Source organism: Gavia stellata, chromosome 2 (genome assembly GCF_030936135.1).
Source record: "Gavia stellata isolate bGavSte3 chromosome 2, bGavSte3.hap2, whole genome shotgun sequence".
NCBI lineage: Eukaryota > Metazoa > Chordata > Aves > Gaviiformes > Gaviidae > Gavia > Gavia stellata.
In genome coordinates, this window is record NC_082595.1 from 24,908,516 (window position 1) to 24,929,528 (window position 21,013).

Here is a 21,013-nt window from a genome sequence, read left to right on the forward strand (position 1 = left end):
CCTGCTGGAGCTCATCCTTTCAGTGGGTATTGCTAAATCATCTCTGCCAGATGGAACATGCCCTTGGCAATTAGAAAAGTCCATATGAAGAGATTTATCTCTTACTTTTTCTTTTTTTTTTTTTTTCGCTTTGCAGTGTCTGCTACTGTCCCTGGTGTTCATTTACCTGTTTTAAAGAGTAATTTCCTGGGAAAGATCCCTTACCCCAACTAATCCACTGTGGTATGCTGAAGAGGTGGTACATTTTTGAAGAGGAAAGCAGAGATCTCACCAACAAGTGCATCAGGTATTATACTACTTTGTCAAAAGACATCGCATCCCTTTGTCGTTTGGAAGATGGAAAAAAATGTTTCAGTCATTTATATGAGAAAATGCAAAGGACACATTTCCACGTGCCCCCTTTCTTCATGGCCACTCAGTTCTACCCCATGGAGCCACAAGATTTCTGTGAGAACATCTTGAAAGCCCAACAGCACATTGCCAATAGGAAATGAAGAGGAAGAACCTCTTTCTTCACATCGGTGTAAAAACAATGCTTACATGCTTTCAACAGTTCCTTTTACCTCTGTTTCCAGTGCATTTTTACAGATGCTTTCAGGATATGTACTTTGGTGTGACATCAGAAAGAAACCTGTCTTGGCAAAGGAGCAACAGAGGAAACTCATAGCTTATTTATATAAATTGTAAAACACTGTAATTAAATAAAATAACTATAAAAAGAGTATGTAACTGGTTTTATTGTGTGCATCCCCTGCTTTTCATCATAGGTGTCCTTAGATTAGACAGTTGGGGTTTTTTTAGAGCACACACTATTCCCAATTTGAGCTTTGTGGGGCTACCGTAACAAAAAGGTGAATGACAGCAGCACTGCATTGTGCCTCCAGATGAGGACACACCAGAGGAAACTATCAGTGAAAACAAACCACATTCAAACAGCTGAACCTCAGACTCAAGCCAGCCTCTGTAAACTGAATAATAGCTATCATCTTGAGCAAATGGACATGTCTTATAATGTATCCTGAAACACAACAAACTGTGCCTCTGGTGGAGCAATGGAGCTCTTCTTTCTTTTTCTTTTTCTTTCTTTTTCTTTCTTTCCTTCTTTCTTTCTAGGAGTGGATTGAGTTAAGGGCCCTCTATTTAGAGTGGTCTTCTTCCCACTCCTAGCTATACAACTTCTTCAGGAAGTTCTCCCCTACTGATCTCAACAGTTGATGGTAAAACATCGTATTTAGCTTAACAAACTATCCCTGCAACTTTGATGAAGCCCAAAGAACTAGAGACACGTTCTCATTTTTCCATCAAATTTGAGTTGAATTTGAATGCACCACTGTGTTTGGGGGAGCTCTGAAGAATGGCATTCCTTCTCAAGGCGACACCACCATATGAAAACTGGCTATGGTGGGTTTTTTTTTTTTTAGTTTTGCCTCTGCAACATTGAGTGCAACTTCACTGTGCAAATAGGTATTTCAACAAAGTCGTCCTTAGAGTTGAACTACTGAGTTTTTCTTGGGCATGTTACTATGAATTAAAATGCAGCTAAATTTCAGTCTTTGCTACTAGTTTCCATCTGGACTATACCACATCCTTAGTATTCCATCACTATAAAACCTAAACTATCATAATGCATAAAACTTGGATAACTTGCACATGTGGAAGACCTCAGATAGCTTCAAATTCTTGTATTATCAGCTCCAGAATCACACCTCTAGAAAACCTGAGAACTCCACTCTGTTTTTTTTAATCACTAGGCTGGTGTCTAGGGGAAGACATGGCTGCATACCATAAAGCAAAGCTTAGGACCTGTTCTGCACTGAAGGAGGCTGTTTTCTTGGCAGGAAAGAGACTACTGTTGTCAGCAAATATTCAAAGGCTTTCCTCTACCTGAAACATCTTATTTCAAACTGTTTCCTTTTATGCTATCATCTAGGCAGGTATTTGCAACATGGAAGCCTGTTCTAGAAGGGCTTCTAAAAGGAATAGTTAGAGTCCAGGCTAAAAGGAATTGATTTAGTATATGAAATCACAGAAGCAACATGAGTGTGTTTTTAAGGTGCAGTGTTTGCAGGATAATGGCAGGAAGAGGTAATTGTAAGCCTCCATGCAGCAGCATCCCTAGATTTTACTTTCTGTACTCTGAACAATATGGAAAAGTTCTGTCTGCTGACTCTCGTTGAATCTTGCTTGCATGCATTACTGCAGACAAGAACTGACTACCTATTCCCATGGTTTTACAGTTTTGGTAATTTCAATGACACAACTTGCATGCTGCTTGTACATCTCTGTTAGATCTTCCACAGATGAGGCTTCGTTTAAAGAGACTAAAAGGTTTTTACAGTGCCTTGTGAGCCAGTACTTCACTATTTCTGAAGCTCTTCTGCAGACAGAACTCCCTTTGAAGTCAATGGGAGCTCTGTCTGAATAAGGACTTTAGGATTTGGGCCTCAGGATATAAATGCTGTGATCAATCTTTTGAACATAATGAATAACATTTTCTTGGCTTTCAGAACTATACTAAGCCAAATAGTAGCCCCAGGGATTCAAAATGGGTTAAACAGGAGAATCTGCTTTGTTTCAACCTACATTTTTATTTAGCTTTTAAATCAGCATAGTCCCCATGCCTAGTACTGACCTGCCTGAAGAAACCCTCCAACAATAAGACCAGATGTTTCAATAGTTAGTTTTACAATCAAACCTATCATGGCATAAGACACTATGAAACAGAGTTGTGTTCAATGAAAAACAAACATACTTGCTGTAGAGTGAACTGTTTAGAAGTTGCGACTTGAACCTGCAGTCTGGAACAAAAGACTTGAAGGCTGAGAATTTTATTAATTATGTGATCAGGAGGTCTGTAGGCATTGATTTTGACCAGAACATCATAGTACCAGACACTGTGCAAGTATCAGAGTTAGTGATACAAAAAGTCGACAGTCCGGGCAGGCAAGACAGATACTCCCTGTCTCCTATTCCTTATAATTACTCTGACTTCATAGATAGAAAGTTCAGCTAGGGAGAGATGATATGACTTACCCAATACTTCTCACAAAGTCTAGAATGAAACCTGACTGCCAGCCTGGTGCCTTACTGTCGAGACTATGCTCCTCTTTTTACACAATGATAACAGTATATTACAGGACTTAAAAAATCGTAACTTCCCGACCCTGTCCCAGCCTTGGCTGAACTCCACCATCCCAGCCACCTTCCCCCTGAAACCGAAGACCTAGGGTTTTTCCATTACCTGTGATGAGAGTTTTGCCAGTGCTGACTTCAGTGGCAGCAAGTCTAGATCTGGTGATAAATGACACCCTGACATGGGCAGCTGATACTGTCTTAGTAATTGCCATCAGAGCAAGCAGGAGGGCATCAGCAGTGTGAGGCAGAGTAAAACTCTCTTGCGTTTTCAACCCTCACAGGTTATCATGCAACTGGATTAATGTAGCAAAGTATAAGAGAACCAAGAGAAAAGATAGGCTGAAACAAGAGAAAGAAGGAAAAATACTGCAAATTCTTGTTGTCTGAACAGAGAGGTAAGAGCCTGAACATTTTGCAGGCTCTTACCTCTGTGAAAACATGGGTAGAGGTGCACAGGTGAACAGCCCTGTTCCTTTTCTGGAGTCCCAAGTCTGATGCTGGCGCTTTAGTATTTTGGTGGAGGAAGTCCTGCAACTTCTGTTTCTGCCCACAGTCAGTGGAGAGTCTAAAAGAACTGTAAATACGGTGTTGGCACACATTGCAACGGGAAAATGTTGAAGCCTTCAGGTGTGAATATATATGGGACTGTCACTAGCAGAGAGAAGAGTGTTTTGGAGAAGCAGCTCCAAGGCTGATGAGGGAAACACAAGAAGCAACGTTATTACCTGGAATACAAGCAACTGGACTCCCAAACAGTATCACTAAGACCAAGAAGAAGATCTCCACTATATACCAGATATGCCCTGATACAGCTGAACCTACCTGAAGTGTTAAACAAGTCAAGTCTTGTCCAGCCTACAACTTGCAGCAGTGAGGTAAACAGCTTGCTGATTCAGTGGTATTTGTAGGTGGTTTCCAGGGCTTGCTTCTTTGATTTCTTCTTTTTCTTTTTCTTTTCTTTTTCATGCTTGGGTAACGAGTTCCCTTCCCTATTCCTCCTTCAACTAGGTCTAAAACCCTCTGACTTCCCCAGTTTCTTCAAAGCCTTGGCTCTGCTTCCCTATGTGGATTTAGTCCAGGTGCTAGGCTGGTTCCTCCCTAGAGGCTTCCCGTGCAATCCGCTCCCTTATCTTGGTTCCTGATCTTGAGGAAAGAGGCAAAACAGCCAGCAAGGAGAGGCATGTAGCAAGAGACAGCTCAAGACCACTCAGCAGCACAGCTGAAGTTCAATGTGTCCACCTCAAAGATGAGGACAAAGTAATGTATTTTTCCCTTCAAATTTAGAAAAAAAAGAGGGTTTTTTTAGTTACAGCAAAATGATTCCCTAAGTCTCCTCTCGTCCCCCTAGGGTATGGGACCCTGCTCCCCAGGGAACACAGAGATACAGGGTGCTCAGAGAGCGCATCCTGAGGAGCTTTAAGGAGTCCCTTTATGCAGCCCACCACCACCACGGGGGGACAGGTGGGCACGGCATGGGCTGGCAAGTCATGAAAGACAAGGGGAAGGGAACAGTCATGTGCAGCACTGCTCGGACACTTCTGACGGGGCCCATGGGGCAGCTCCTTCATAAGCCACTCAGATCCCTGCTACGTGATCCTAGCCAGCAGGGAGCACTCAGCTTTTAGAATCCTATGGAGTCTGAGATTGGTTCTTGACACTTCCTTCACCCCCCGTTTGGAAACTCTCTAGGCAATGGAATTTGGTTTCTTATGCCCAAAGTGAAGACTGCAACTTGCTTTTATCTGTCCTGTTTGCATGTATCTTTCTTGGGGACAGGTATAAGAAGACGGGGCTGGAGGAGTTGCTGTGTGATAAATTCAGACACAATCCCACTTTCTACTTGCCAGAATACCCCCTTCCCTTGCTTTTGAGGACAGTAGGACAAAAAATTATATATATCATCAAAGGATATATGTTAAGATCCTATCTGCACTATGAATTGTAACTGTGTTGTACATGGGCATCCTGATTTGATACAGCAGTAGCTGAGGCAGCCTCTGGGGTAGCACCACTAGAAATAAATTGTGCTCTCTCTGGAGCACTGCGAGCTATGAAATGATTTCCTGAAATAAGCACCTTCCTGCTGACATCCAAGATGAGGCTGACAGCGGCTCCCAGACTGTAGAATATGAATGAAACTTGTATTCATGCCAGCTGTGTTAGAGATCCAGTACAACACACTGTATATCAAACGGAAGAAGGATTCATCTAGGGAAAATTTCAGCTTCCGAAGGGAAACTAAAGAAGGCTAATAAAAAACATATTTTCTTAATGGGCCTTTGTTGCTCTTGCTTTCATCTTCAAAAACCTGTATCTTCACACATTATACCACTAATGATTACCTTCGCTTTTCATTCTTACTGACAAAGAAATTAAATACACAGTAACTGTGTTGACAAGAGTGCATTGCAGAGTCTTAGGACCAGTGGTTCCCGGGTGGAAACCCAGCTCAGAACTAGGCAAATGTTGTTTACCTGCATTAACTCTTTGTTGCCTCACTGTTAAAGAAAATATCAGTAGCACACAACTTGGGTTAGAGAAGTAAAAAGAGAATTAAAAAATGGTCTCTTTCAGATTGCTTCCGTCACCACATTTAGATCGTGCTAATCTCTTCTTTGTGAAGCATAGCAGCTCCCTTGCAGCTATGTATGAAAACAGCTCCTCTGAGCTTCCAGCTCCAGTGAAACAAATGGGTAGAGCAAAAGACCTGACATGAGGAGCCCTGTGCTCCATTCTCAGTTCTGCCACCAGAAAAGCATGACAGGGGATAAGGCATTCAATACCTCTGTGTGTCAGTCTGCCCAGGATTTCATCAGCTGATGAAGTCATGTTGATGGCACAGAGCTGTGATATGCAGTTAAGACAGAGGAGTGGCAGGACACTGTACAGGAGGAAACCAAACTTGACAGAGAGTAGAAAAACAGAAATGGGGTTGAAGGTGTGGAGCACTAAGTGCAAGATGGTGCCCTTGGGGACCAGACCACAGAATATTCTCCTACAAGCTGAGACCTCATCAGCTGAGGGCAACCGCTGGTCACTTGTTAGAAGATGATGTACAAGGCAAGAACTCAAGGGGAAAGAACTTGAACTCAAATTAAAGGACAACAGTAGAGTAACAGTCAAGAAAATGATTAAGCTAGAAATGAGAAGAGCAGTGAGGTCTGTGGTGGTCAAGGATAGTTGAGACATATATTCTACACTAATGTCTTTCAAAAAATGGTGCTTCATCAGTTTATGAAAATCAAATTCCAGTCCTATGTCCTTAAGTTTTGAACAGTTTAAGCTCCTGACTTTCAAACTAGTTATAAAAGGGGAACTGTTTATTGCCTACAGTAACACAAATGTTCTCAAGGATTACTTTCTTTGTAAATTTGACTATGGCAACGTTTTGAGTGTTACCTGCATGTTTCAAATGGAAGCAAAATACCATCCATGTGCCAGTGGATGAGTAACGTAAAATGGAACTAACTCGTCCAGTTTAATTGCCTATGGTAAACAAAACACAATATTTCACAAAAACTAAAAATTGTAGAAAGTTTATTTGATCTATTATATTATTTCAAAATGAGTAAACTACCTGGTGCCTTATTTGTTACACACAAACAGGGATTACATTTAAATATAAAAGCTTTATCTTAGTAGCATGCCTTCGCAATTTTAGTCATCTTAAGGTACTCACTTACCTACTTACTACCCACTTTCACAGGTCTCATTTTCCATTAGTTTTTCAGAAGCAATTGTAAAATAATTTCTTGACTCCATTAACATTATTTTTCCTGTTATTTTTCAAACCAAATTCCATGATTTCTTTTCCAGACCTTATACAGTATTTCTGTCAAGAGCTCTTTTTCCAGGTGCGAATATATTTCAATATGTATACAGAACTCAAGGAAATATAGCTACACAGATTTTATTTTAATTATAAGCACAAGGTCACAAGCTGAGCTTTGTTACACTTTAAAATACATATTTCAGCTAACTGCCAAGCTGTACTGCTGTTACCAAAAGGCTTCTCAAACACTGAAGGGGAAGATCTTAAGTTTCATCTACTATCATCATTGAAATGTACTCCCTGTAACGAACAGTATTTGTTTCTGGATCTAGAGCAGTAGAGAGCATGTCCTCCATTTCTTCCTGAGTAAATGTCTCACCTGAAAGACAGCAGAGAGTAACACTTTGTCTTGATAAGTATTCTTTTCAGGGCTGGCAAATTACACCGCTTTTCCATTGCAAGGATCTCCTTTTGGTCCTCACACAGAGGAGAAAAGGAGCAATACTAAGGATCCAATTCCTTCACTTTTGCCAATGTAAGTCCTACACAGCAAGTGAGCTGGTCTAAGAGAAAGGAGACAGAGGGCCTGGATCTTCTGACCTCCTTCTAGTTCACAGACTCCAAAATAGCCTGTTCCCCACTGCCACAGGGATTTTGAAACAACTGGTTTTGTCAGAGCGAATTCTTCTAATTGTGTACGTTAGAACTATTATCTCTCATTTGGCTATCCTTTCAGTTGTATTTACATCACGAAAGGCTTCTGGTTTTTCTCTCTTAGGAGGTTCAAAGCTGCTGATGGCAGGACAAGGTCCCCATCTGAGGATAGGTCTTATGCAAAGCCTGCACATTGTTTTGGACTTGAGGCAGGCAGGCATGAGTCAGCCATGCAAGAAAAGCAGGCTCTTCAAGGGATATTGAGGATTATAAGATATACAACTTAAATCTGGTCTTTGACTCTCTTTGTTTGCGTACAGCACTAGAATTAAGATCAAGATCATGTAGGAAAGAATGAGCACTGAAACTACCTGAAACATCTGGAAATCTAAACTACAGTTTTACAGGAGGACAGAAAAAGAGTCACATCCTTACGAAGCAGAGGTGCACAGAATCATAAAATATCCACACAAGATCGAATTATGACTCTTAATAATAATAATCTCTATCTTATAATGTCTGCAAGCAGGCAGATAAATGTTCTTTCCCTGCATTATTACCAGTGAAATGTTCTAGTCTGCAGTCACTCATCACAGCAACAGTATTGTTTGAAGACAGTGTATCTACTCCCGCAAGTTTTGGCATGCAGAATGAGGACCTCAAGGTGCCATATACACATGAAATGTTTATTTACTTAAATACTGATATTACAAAAGTCATGTTACCTTCTTCAGTCAAATATTTGACCAGCTCCTCTTTAGTAATATATCCACATTTATTCTCATCCAAAGCCTTTAAAGAAAAAGAATAAAACTTGTGGTTTTAACCATATTGAATCAAGAATCAGGAACTTCTTTCCAGCAATTAGGTACTTGAATATTTAGTTACAGACCTCAAATGCATGTAGAAGAACATCTTCTGGAATTGGCCGGCAGCTGAAACCATTGAATCAGAAAAGTTAAGTCACTGTTTGCCAGGCTGCTGTACTGTTCTGAATGAATAAAATATGAGTACTAAAGGAAGGGGAAAACTTATTTTCTACGAGAATTTACTAAGTTTGTCTACCAAACATTCAATTCTAGCTTGACTTTTTGGAACTGTCCATATCTTTACCTCTTATGTCTTTTATTGTACTCCTGTTTAATTTTCCTTGTGCTGAGGAGCCACATGAATGGCTTCTGCATGTCTGGGCTGGCTGAGTGGGTTACTGGGAATCAATAATAGCTGAATCATTCCATGTAGCCAATGCACTGAACAGAAGATGGCCGAACCAAGAAAACAAAGTTTTGTCCAGTTACACTGGTAGCTAGGCAACAGATCACTTAGTGGGACCTTGACAGTCTAATGAGCTGATGATGAGCAAAGGAGGCTGGTGGCTATAAAAGGTTTGTCACTAACAATTTCAGAGAGACAGGAGAACTGGGCGCGTGTGTGCATGCATATGTGTGCCTGATTTCAGAGCTGGAAAGGAAGCCCTTTGCAGCAATGGAGACCTTCCATATCCCAGCAGACTCTCACCAACCCCCAAAAATATTAAAGAGAAGACGTTGAAGTCAGGGAGGTTCTAACTGCTTGATTGTTTCATCCAGACCCGCCTCACTCTTTTACTATCTAAAAATCAAATGTGCTAAGAAGAGGCCTTGTTTTTTGTGATCCAAATCTCATGTGCCCTTGGATAAGTGAACTATGGACATAGTGCCCCAAAAGATAAAGTGGGTCTTGACAAGCCTGCACTAGCCTGAGGAAACTGTGGGGGGCTTAGGGTTTTTTTGTGTGTGTGTGTGCATGTTTGTGTGGAGGAGGAGAAGAAAGCCCAGAGCAGCAAGGTATCATTTTGTGAAAGGGTGAACATCAGTATGGAGCCAGAAATGTGCCATGCAGGCCAGAGAAGGCAAAGGTGCAGGAACCTGGGAAGGCAATGCACCTGTGCCAGCACACCAAGACCCGAACATTGCTGGCTGGTCTGTGTCCAGGCACGGGTGCAAAGACTCTCCAACACAGCCCTGAGGTGGACCACACTGCCTCTGGATGCTGCAAGACAGTTTAGGGAAATCCTATAGCTATTTCATGTGTAGAACACCCTCCTACCAAAGGCCCTCTATGTGCAAAGTAACTTCTCAGTTTTGGACAAGACTGAGTCTCCCGAAACCCTTGGCTACCATCTTTAAAAAGAAAGATAAATTCCCTATAAGTAATCATGCTTTTAGCGCAAAATATCAAAATAGCACAAGTTCCTGTGTACATGCAAAGATTTCTATGTATCTTTGAATAATGAACAGTGGTTTTGTTCTAGACTTTCAGATAAGCAGTCTTTTAGAGTGCTAGTTGTGTACATTCAACTATACCTGGCAGTCATTTTGAGACATGAATATGAAACTGATTTATACAACTTATTAAAAATACATTGTAACAGACTGTGCTTCTCAGTAACTGTAACTCATATGTTCAGAGAAAGTAATGGTTATGACCTTAATTTGCATATAAAATATTTCAGAGATGCAAAAAACATGTTGAATAGCAAGTTAATTCTGATTCACATTAAAAAAACAAAAGCTACACATTATGACAATTCATGATTATAAGCTGTTATTATTTATATCATCGTTACAACATAATTTTATGAAGATGAAGTAACTTTGAAACAAAATCTATCAAGCTAATGTAAATTGAGTTTAAATAACAAAAAGAATCTGTACTCCTTCCAGTTACATAAAATTACTGTAGATACATTTATTCAGAATCAACCCTGTCAATCTGGAATAAACTACAGACACTGAAAATCCACTTTCCATTACCTTCTGTCGAGTAGTACTTTTGTCATCACTGGAAGAAATTTTTCCAGATGAATGTATCCGGTCGGTTCTTCTTCTTCTACCTAAAAATAGAACTTAAGTATGGCAGGTTATATGACTCATTAGCAAACTAATATGAAAACCAGAAAATTGGGGTGGTTCCTGCATTAAAATTAGAGAGTTAGACTTTGAATATTTATATCAGGTTTTTAATATCACATGGCACCATAACATCTGAGTGAAATGCTTGTGATCAAATAGAAAGAAATTTGAGGAAGAAGTAATATCCCAGGCAAAATACAAGCCTGCTATTATAGAGACTTTCAACAACTCAATATTGCCCTCTTGTGCTTAGAAAGCATTCATGCAAAGGAATTGGATGCTTAGTAACTGATCTTATCTCCCACAGTAACTCAGCAGAAGTTCAAACATTCAGACTGCATTCATACTAGCAAAGTCTAGCAGGACCTGGAACATTCCCAAGCAGTGTAATGTGATCACACATAACAGCAAACCATTAGCACATTCCCTGGCATGATTTTGGCCTGTGCCACCCAACACTCCCCCCAGCAGTCACCAGGCCTGGCTAGGACCTTAGGGACTTTTCCCCAGCAGGCTGCTTTTTGCAGCCATTCCGCATAAAACATTTACCAGGGTAGACATGAGCTGCTCTGTGCCAGCTGGCTTCAACACCCAAGGATGTTTCTGGGCACATTTAATGTGCTAGTTTGGACATAGCCCCAATCTAGTACACCTCAAGGATGGAACTTGTTGCCTCCACACGTTTCATAGCCAGAGACAGTCATCACGGGAAGGACCAAAGAGGCAGGCAGACTGAGTCAGGGCAGTCTGAAACAGTCATAAGGCAGCCCGTAAAATGCTACACAAAGAAAAGCTTCCCTTTGCCTCCCAAATAAATTATCAGATTAGTCGCAAAACATAGGGGACTTCTAGCAGCATTCTCACTGCATTCCTATACTTCCACAGGACATAAGCAACATCGTAAAAACTGCTCCCTATCATCCCAGTGCAGCCCTTCCTTGAAAATTTCAAGTTTTAGTCCCAAAAGGAGCCCTCTTAATGGAGCTAGCCTGTTCCTGTCTGTGTTGAAACTGGATGCGTGCCTTGTGGTCTCACATGGCAGCAGCGACACCTTCTTAGGCCCTCCACAGCTCAGACTGAAAGAAGACTCAAATAAGCACTGATGTGAAATCTCCTAACTGAGCCAGGAAAAGATGAAGTAAGAAATCTTCCTCTTGAGAGCTGGGTCAGAGCTGGGGGTGATGCCTGATGCATCCAGTTGCTTAAGTGGAGAGCTGCAACTGCTGCTTCATGCTCTTTTCCAGTGCTCTTGAAGGGTTTTAGTTGCTGAAAGAAGGCAGCCACCACCTCTTGCTGCTTTAGAGTGGAAATTGGCTTGAAAAAGCACTTTTTCCTCTCTGTTTGGTGAGCCTAGCGGAAGGGATCTTTAGCAAGGAAATGAAACTGTTGCATGCTTCATGCTCAATCAAATGGTAGCTTTTACTATTACAGAATCATTTGGTTTACTGATTGATTGATTGATTGATTGAAAAGATGTAACAAAATACCTGGCAAAATTTAACTTCTTTCCAGTGACATAACACTTAGTCAATACACTGAACTATTCCATGCATCACAAATACTGAGATGTAAAAGTACACAGGATGTTTTAGGGAACATCTGTGCTTCAACTAGTACTAGGTCAGAAGTCTACAGAGACAGAAAAAGAAATATGGTAGCTATTTATTGGAAATAGACAAATGTGTCTTATATTAAGCAGAACAACCAAAAGCAAGGACCCAAAACATCCATGAAGATGATAAGTTACATAAACCATGTTTAAAAGCCAAAAAACGTTAGATCTGCTCATCCAAACAGTTGAAGGTCATCCTAATTTTCATACCAGAAAAACTCACTGGCAATGACCATTTCAGAGCTCAACATAACAAATACCTGTGAAAGTGTCAGCCCTCACTGACAAATATCATCCAGATTTGTCTCTTTTTGTTGGTGTGCTATTTGTATTTTGCCTTCAGAAAGCAATCTGTGGAAGAAACATGTCCTTTCTGACAATGGACCTAGTCCGGGGAGGGTGATGAGCAACTTCAGTTTCCTCTGACCTGGAAAGAACAGCTTCCATTTCAGTAGCTCTACAGGGCCAGCAATATCTTGAACTGTTAAAATTAACCCTGTTTCTAACACTGTATAGATATGTGAATAAATTGAGTATATTAACCATGCCTAAGTCAGTAAATATTCAGATTTGCAGATATATGTATCCTCTTCCTCTTCCTCATGCTCACTCCTGTTCTACACCTCATTTCCCACTGATGTTTTCCTTTTTCTGTATATTCCTCCTCTTTCACAGTGACTGTGACAATAACAGTATTTGCTTGTTCAAACTCTATGAGTTTTGCTGAATTTCTTTCCTTTGGGTACATCCACAGCTCCCATAACAACTGTATTGTAGCACCTGTTATGTTTCGTATCTCTGTTCTCACAGCCATAGTATTATTACCCACATAACATTTGGGACCTTGAGTCACCAAGAAACAAAAACATGTTCCAGAGTTATCCGGGAGATCTGTGGCAGAGCAGTGCACTGAACTTGGGATTTCAAACTCCAGGCATTGTAGTAACCCTCGCATTAGCTTTCACCATCTCTAGGCTTATCATTTAATCTTAACTTTGTACATAGGCCTAAAGATATGATACTAAGTATAGCATTTAGCATAGGGCAATATAGGAAACAGTATATGATAATTTATAGCGATAAAATTAGATGAATGCTGATCTGGCAGATATGAGTAATTTGAAGGCAACATATGCTAATTTAGCTACAATAAGGCTAATAGGAAGATGAGATGACTGAGAGACACAAGTAGTGAGAAACAAAAATGAATCACAGCTTACAATGGGCAAAAATACTGGAGAGATAGCTTGGTTACAAACCAGCCAACAGAGACAATTTTTATTTTATCTAGATTAAGATAAAATGGTATTACCACAGTCAATGATAATGGTATCTTACATAAATTAAGATATAATTGTGATTAACATAGTATATTAAGGGTTCTACAAGAAGACAGTGTTCTTCCGGTACTAAACCTCTGCCAAGGTTTCATTTACAGGCACCAGGAAACCTTCTTTGAGATTTAACTTCCAGTTCAGTGTTCTTTAAGATTAACCATTACTCTTTAATGTATTCTTTCTTCTTGCAGTATTTGTACTTTAATTTAATATTCTTATAATTAACAATTGCATACATGTGATACTGCTGTATCTCAAGAATCTTCTGCCTCATAGCTGCATTGCATTGTACTTTGTTATGTATTACTTATCTCAAATTTTCAGTAATGCTGAAAATTAAAAAAAAAAAAGAAAAAAAAAAAGGAAGTCAAATCTCTTTGAGAGGGGGAGACAAGCCTTAGACTCTCCTCGTTCCCCTGGACTGGTGGGGGTGGGTCAAAGCATCCCCCTCCTTTTCTCAATTCTGTATCTTGAATCAGTTGCACTGTTCATTTGCTGCAAACAAAAATCTCTGCAGGCCACTAAAAATATCATCTATATTAAGCACCATAATTTCTCTTTCCATTTTGTCTTGTTTGTCAGTGGGAGCTGGGACAATCTGCTACTGAGAGTACAGAACCAGAGCAGACAGATTGCAGTATCATGTTAAAAGATATTTCTCCTCTGATGGTTCTTTGCACTTACTCATCTGAAGCAGCTGCATCATTTTCACAAGACTTAGCACAAGATTTCTCACACTAAATTCTGATCTACAAAAGACCAGACAAGCCTACTGAGGAGAGACTACTACTGCAACCATCCAAATTTTTGTTGGGGTCAGGAAGAAAAGAGTAAGAGAAATCAATTCCCAGTATCCTGACCTATACAGGAAAAAAAGAAAATTCCTTCCCCCACCTCTCAGCCCCAGCCTCTTTCATTCCTTAAGGCAGCATATCAATTTGCAAAAAGAGTGTGAAGTCTTTTTCCCACTTCTTTGTCCCATTTATTAACCATACCCTGTCAAGGCACCAGCACACCGTCCTTTCTATGACGAGCATGAGGTAAGGAGACAAAAATTAGTGTAGGAAAAAACGTGGAGAAATGTGACTGAAGTTCCTTACACCTGCATATCACTGGGAAAATGGGAGGACCGCTAGGTCTTGCAAGGTTTTATGTCTGAATTCTGACTTACAGGCTTAAGTAATCAAGTAAGAAAAGATTACTTACCTGTAACTGAGAAATCTCAACACTGGGAGAGACCTCACGAAGGACAGAAGGTTGTGAGGTCTGGCTATAAGATAGGAATCATAGGACCCAGTGAAAAAAATAGCAGGTCTTCCCTCTGTGTACTTTTGAAATTTGATGCATAATTTTAACACCTGCTCAAGAACTAGTTTTTATTACTTAAGCATCCAGTGTGTGTCCATGGCATGTCCAGAAGAGTGAGATGGTTAGGGTTTCCATATCCTAATCTGACTGAGGTTTAGGACATTCTTTTTCATTAGCCAAAACCAGTTTTTCCTCCATTTTCTATAAATGGCCCTCCACCTTGGCACAGTGGCACAGCGACCTTCTGGGGTAAAAGACAGTCAAAGACTCCTCATTTTAACTCATCAACATCGTTAGGTCATCAGCCTAAAGGCTTGCTTCAGGGCAACCTGAGAGACTGCCTGCCTGCCTGAATCACTTCCATGACACTTCCAGCCCCTGGGAAAAGAGCTTAGGTTTCCCACACAGCAAGGCAGAAGGGCCTAACTGTGCAAGTTTAAGATTGCAAAAAATACAAAAAAACAAAAAAATTTACAAAAATACAAAAAAATTACAAAAAATCAAAATACATTTACCTTTGTAAGCAGTTCATGTAGTTCTGCCTCGGTTGGGAAGCAACCCAGTGACCTGACAATTGAACCAATCTCTCTGAAAGAAAGGAAGAAAGGAAGAAAGGAAGAAAGGAAGAAAGGAAGAAAGAAAGAAAGGGAGGAAGGAAGGAAGGAAGGGAGGGAGGGAGGAAGGGAGGGAGGAAGGAAGGAAGGGAGGAAGGGAGGAAGGGAGGAAGGAAGGAAGGAAGGAAGGAAGGAAGGAAGGGAGGAAGGAAGGAAGGAAGGAAGGAAGGAAGGAAGGAAGGAAGGAAGGAAGGAAGGGAGGGAGGAAGGGAGGAAGGGAGGGAGGGAGGGAGGGAAGGAAGGAAAGGAAGAAAGGAAGGAAGGAAGAAAGGAAGGAAGAAAGGAAGGAAGAAAGGAAGAAAGGAAGGAAGGAAGGAAGGAAGAAAAGAAAGAAAGAAAAAGAAAGAAAGAAAGAAAGAAAGAAAGAAAGAAAGAAAGAAAGAAAGAAAGAAAGAAAGAAAGAAAGAAAGAAAGAAAGAAAGAAAGAAAGAAAGAAAGAAAGAAAGAAAGAAAGAAAGAAAGAACATCTTTGTCATTAAATCTGCAATACAAGAGTATCTGTGGAGAATCTAGATACCAATTCAGAGCTTGCGTATAGGAGTGTGCATGTACAAGCACACAAGCACATTCAAGCATATCTATATGGACTTTTAAGATGACATCTCAGTAAGCAATGTCTATTTTTACAGACTTCAAATATTCCGGAGCTTTTTGGAAGAGTATAATTGTTCTTGTGACTTTCCCCAAAAATTCTTCTTTACCATTGTGTTGCAGTATACTGTGTGCAGGTTTCTTTTCAACTGCTGTCCTCTAATTCTTAAGCTTAATTTCAGTAAAGTCTACGTTTATATAGTTAATAAAACACTTGGACACCTACTGAGATGAAACGTAACAAATAAAATATATGTTTACATTAAATGCTGTAAAGATACAAATTCTAACTGCAGTAAAGAACAATTACAAAAGGTCAGGAAGGAGGCAGCCCTGTTGTGCCCCTGCTGTGTTCTGAAAGAGTCAAACAGACCAACACAGTGGCTTATCACCACCCTGTATATGCTGCAAAATACATTCATAGCTTGCATTCACTGCTGAACCTGGTGCAGTTGTTCTGAGGCTTTAAAATTCTGACCAAACTGGCAATGCCTCAAAAAAGTTTAAGATTGACAACATCACAGACCAGAAACAAAAGTACTGTTGTGCTGGTTTTGGCTGGGATAGAGTTAATTTTCTTCATAGTAGCTAGTATGGGGCTGTGTTTTGGATTTGTGCTGAAAACAGTGTTGATGACCCAGGGATGTTTTAGTTATTGCTGAGCAGTGCTTACAGAGTCAAGGCCTTTTCTGCTTCTCACACCACCCCACCGGTGAGTGGGCTGGGGGTGCACGAGAAGTTGGGAGGGGACACAGCCGGGACAGCTGACCCCAACTGACCAAAGGGATATTCCATACCATATGATGTCATGCTCAGTATATAAACCAGGGGAAAAGCTGTCCAGGGGACCGCTGCTTGGGCTGGGCATCGGTCGGAGGGTGGTGAGCAATTGTTTTCATTTGCATCACTTGCCTTTCTCGTTTGTTGTTGTTGTTATTTTCCTTTTCATTACAATTTTTATTATTATTATCATTATTATTTTATTTCATTTCACTTCACTTATTAAACTATTCTTATCTCAACCCACGAGCTTTCTCGCTTTTACTTTTCCTATTCTCTCCTCCATCCCACCCGGGGGGAGTGAGTGAGCGGCTGTGTGGTGCTTAGTTGCCGGCTGGGACTAAACCACGACTGTCCTTTTTGGCGCCCAATGTGGGGCTCGAAGGGTTTGAGATAATAACAGATTCAACAGAACTTTAGAAAGGGTTTCTATCTGTTAAAAGTTACAGGTCACAATATTGATTCATCTGTTCTTGACATTCGTTTATTTGATCTGCACCATGCTCTTTATTTTGCTGTACCTGTTAAAGATTGATGATGGCTTTTTTGGTTTGCTGTGCTCTGTAGTGATTAGTGATGTTTCGCCTGGGAGATTCGTTATTAAAACACTGACCTTGAGCTTAATCTGGTATTTGGTCTCTGGACTGAAGCCATTACTGTACTTTGGGTACCATCTCATGGAGACATTTAACAATTATACTTTTTCCTCTGAGAATTTTTTTGTGGAGGAAATACAGAACGGCACCCTTGCTACCTTCTTCTGTGATGCTTTCTCCCTCATTACAACGACTTCTCAGTATCTTGAACATCCTTGCTTAGTTACAATACTTCTATTGGTATTTCTTAGAAATATTGCTTCAGTTTTGCCTAAGGTTAACAAGCAATTTAGGAATATGACCCGGGCTCCGCGAGAGTGTGATCATGGGTGGCACGGCATGTGGGAGAATACGGGCAGGTATCTAGAGAACTTCTCACCTCCAATGGTCTGGAACTTCACTCACGAACAACTACAGGATCCTGATGAAGTGATAGAATGTTTGAAAAAAAAAAATGCCGCGGCTACTCCAAAGAGGCACAACTTACCGCGCTGTGCTGGGCCCTGGCCAGCATCTACCAAACACTGCTCGATACTATGCAGCACCCTCAGGGAGAAGAGAGGGGAAACAAACCAGGCACTGTATCAGTCACCCCTATAACTAAAAAGAAACAGTGGAAGTGGAAGTCAGCTCGTTTAGTAAGGGATGAAGAAGCTTCTCCTAAGAGGGAGCAGGAGAAAGAATCAGAAGAGGCAGCCTGTTCTGCGGCAGAGCAGCCACAAGAACAGGAGGAGGAAGAGACTGAGATAATCAATGAGACAGAAACCACCCGCTCCCTATCCCTACGTGAGCTGCGAGATATGTGAAAAGATTTTAGCTGTCAACCAGGTGAGCTAATTCTCAGCTGGTTGCTTCGATGCTGGGATATTGGGGCCAGTAGTCAGGAATTAGAGGGTAAGGAAGCCCAGAAGCTGGGATCCCTTGCCAAGGATAAGGCCATTGACAAAGGGATTGAAAAAAAGGCAGGAATCCTCAGTCTTTAGCGGCGACTCCTGTCAAGTGTGAAGGACAGGTATCCCTTCAAGGAAGAACTCGCAAATTCTTGAAGGAAATGGACCAACATTGAGGGGGGCATCCAGTATCTGAGGGAATTAGCCGTGTTGGAGGTGATCTATAATGACCAGGCATGCAAAGACCCGGATGAAAGCCCGTGCACACGATCCATGTGGTGAAAGTTTGTACAAAATGCAGCGACGTCATACACCCACACCCTGGCGATAATGAACTAGACAGACATTGAGGCACCATAGATTGACTGGCCAGACAACTCCGAGAATACGAAGATAATCTTGCTCCCTCCATGTGTGCTTGTGTCTCGGCTGTGGACAGACACAGACTGACCCAAAACATGTTTGAGCAAGCTGAGAAGGGTAGGTTTTCCTCATGCACTCCAACCAAGGCCTCAGCTATTAAGAGTCAGCCTTTTCCTGTCCAAGGGAAAGGGTACTGGTGGCGCACACCACGTGCAACCCTGTGGTTCTTCCTGCGTGACCAGGGGGAGGACATGAGGAAGTGGGATGGTGAACCCACCTGGAGATTAGAAGCTCGGGTGCAGGAACTGCCAGGAAAAACAACAGCCAAAAAGCATCCATCCAGGAAAATTACTGCTCCAGTGTCTGTTGGGCAGAGTAGAAGGGCTGACTGTACTTTTGATCCTGATGAAGGGACTTCCATTTTGCACTTACAAAAACCAAGTAATGAAGACTCAGACCAGGAGTAGAGGGGCCCTGCCTTCGGTCAGGTGGAGGAAAGGGACAATCGGGTTTACTGGACTGTGTGGATTCGATGGCCTGGCACATCAGCCCCACGGGAGTATAAAGCTCTAGTGGACACCGGTGCACAGTGTACTCTAATTCCATCAGATTACACAGGAGCAGAATCCATCTGTATTTCTGGAGTGACAGGGGGATCCCAAGAACTGTCTGTGTTGGAGGCTGAAGTAAGCCTAACTGGGCATGAGTGGCAAAAGCACCCTATTGTGACTGGTCCAGAGGCTCCATGCATCCTTGGCATAGACTATCTCAGGAGAGGGTACTTCAAAGACCCAGAAGGGTACTGGTGGGCTTTTGGTATAGCTGCTTTGAGTACGGAGGAAATTAAACAGCTGTCTAGCTTGCCTGGTCTCTCAGAGGATCCTTCTGTGGTGGGGTTGCTGCAAGTTAAAGAACAGCAGGTGCCAATTGCTACCATGACAGTGCACCGGCGACAATATCGCACCAATCGAGACTCCCTGGTTCCCATCCAGCAATTGATCCGTCAACTGGAAAGTCAAGGAGTGATCAGTAAGACTCATTCACCCTTTAACAGTCCCATATGGCCTGTGCAAAAATCTAACAGAGAGTGGCGGTTAACAGTGGACTATCGAGGCCTGAACGAAGTCACACCGCCGCTGAGTGCTGCCGTACCAGACATGCTAGAACTTCAGTATGAACTGGAGTCAAAGGCTGCCAAATGGTATGCAACAATAGATATCGCCAATGCGTTTTTTTTGATCCCTCTGGCAGCAGAGCGCAGGCCACAATTTGCTTTCATGTGGAGGGGTATCCAGTATACCTGGAATCGACTGCCCCAGGGGTGGAAACATAGTCCCACCATTTGTCATGGATTGATACACAGTGCACTGGAACAAGGTGGAGCTCCCGAACACCTGCAGTATATTGATGACATCATTGTGTGGGGCAACACAGCGGAGGAAGTGTTTGAGAAGGGGAGAAGAATAATCCAGATTCTCCTGAAACCTGGTTTTGCTATAAAACAAAGTAAGGTCAAAGGGCCTGCACAGGAAATTCAGTTTTAGGAATAAAATGGCAGGATGGGCGTCGTCATATCCCAATGGATGTGATCAATAAAATAACAGCCATGTCTCCACCAACTAACAAAAAGGAAACACAAGCTTTCTTAGGTGTTGTGGGTTTCTGGAGAATGCACATTCCAGGTTATAGTCTGATCGTAAGCCCTCTCTATCGAGTGACCTGAAAGAAGAACGACTTTGAATGGGGCCCCGAGCAGCAGCAAGCCTTTGAACAAATTAAACGGGAGATAGTTTGTGCAGTAGCGCTTGGGCCAGTCCGGGCAGGACAAGATGTGAAAAATGTGCTTTACACCTCAGCCGGGGATAACGGGCCCACCTGGAGCCTCTGGCAGAAAGCACCTGGAGAGACTCGAGGTCGACCTCTAGGGTTTTGGAGCCAGGGATATAGGGGATCTGAAGCCCATTACACTCCAAATGAAAAAGAAATATTAGCAGCATATGAAGGAATTCGAGCTGCTTCAGAAGTAGCTGGTACTGACGCACAGCTCCTTTTGGCCCCTCGATTGCCTGTGCTGGGCTGGATGTTCAAAGGGAAGGTCCCCTCTACACATCACGCAACTGATGCTACATGGAGTAAGTGGGTCGCACTGATAACGCAACGGGCTCGGATGGGAAACCCTGACCGCCCGGGAATTCTGGAAGTGATCACGGACTGGCCAGAGGGCCGAAACTTCGGAGTGTTGCCAGACGACGTGACTCGTGCTGAAGAGGCCACTCTGTATAATAAATTATCAGAGGCTGAGAAGCAATATGCCCTGTTTACAGATGGATCCTGTCGTATTGTGGGAAAACATCAAAGGTGGAAAGCTGCTGTGTGGAGTCCTACGCAACAAGTTGCAGAAACTGCTGAAGGACAAGGTGAATCGAGTCAGTTTGCAGAGGTGAAAGCCGTTCAGCTCGCTTTAGAT

At 41.9% G+C, this 21,013-nt stretch overlaps 1 protein-coding gene across 1 annotated transcript in view; it reads right to left on the bottom strand.

Annotated features, from left to right (window-relative positions):
- Nucleotides 1-8,226: 8,226 nt before the first annotated feature.
- EFCAB2 (EF-hand calcium binding domain 2) overlaps nucleotides 8,227-21,013 on the bottom strand; it is a 38,096-nt gene continuing 25,309 nt past the window's right edge. Inside the window, exons 2-5 of the mRNA XM_059835635.1 lie at nucleotides 15,228-15,300; nucleotides 10,357-10,436; nucleotides 8,454-8,496; nucleotides 8,227-8,353 (exon numbers count right to left, since the gene is read on the bottom strand). Of these exons, the coding sequence (XP_059691618.1) occupies nucleotides 8,252-8,353; nucleotides 8,454-8,496; nucleotides 10,357-10,436; nucleotides 15,228-15,300 (298 nt within the window). The 3' untranslated portion in view covers nucleotides 8,227-8,251. The remainder of the gene's footprint in view (nucleotides 8,354-8,453; nucleotides 8,497-10,356; nucleotides 10,437-15,227; nucleotides 15,301-21,013) is intronic.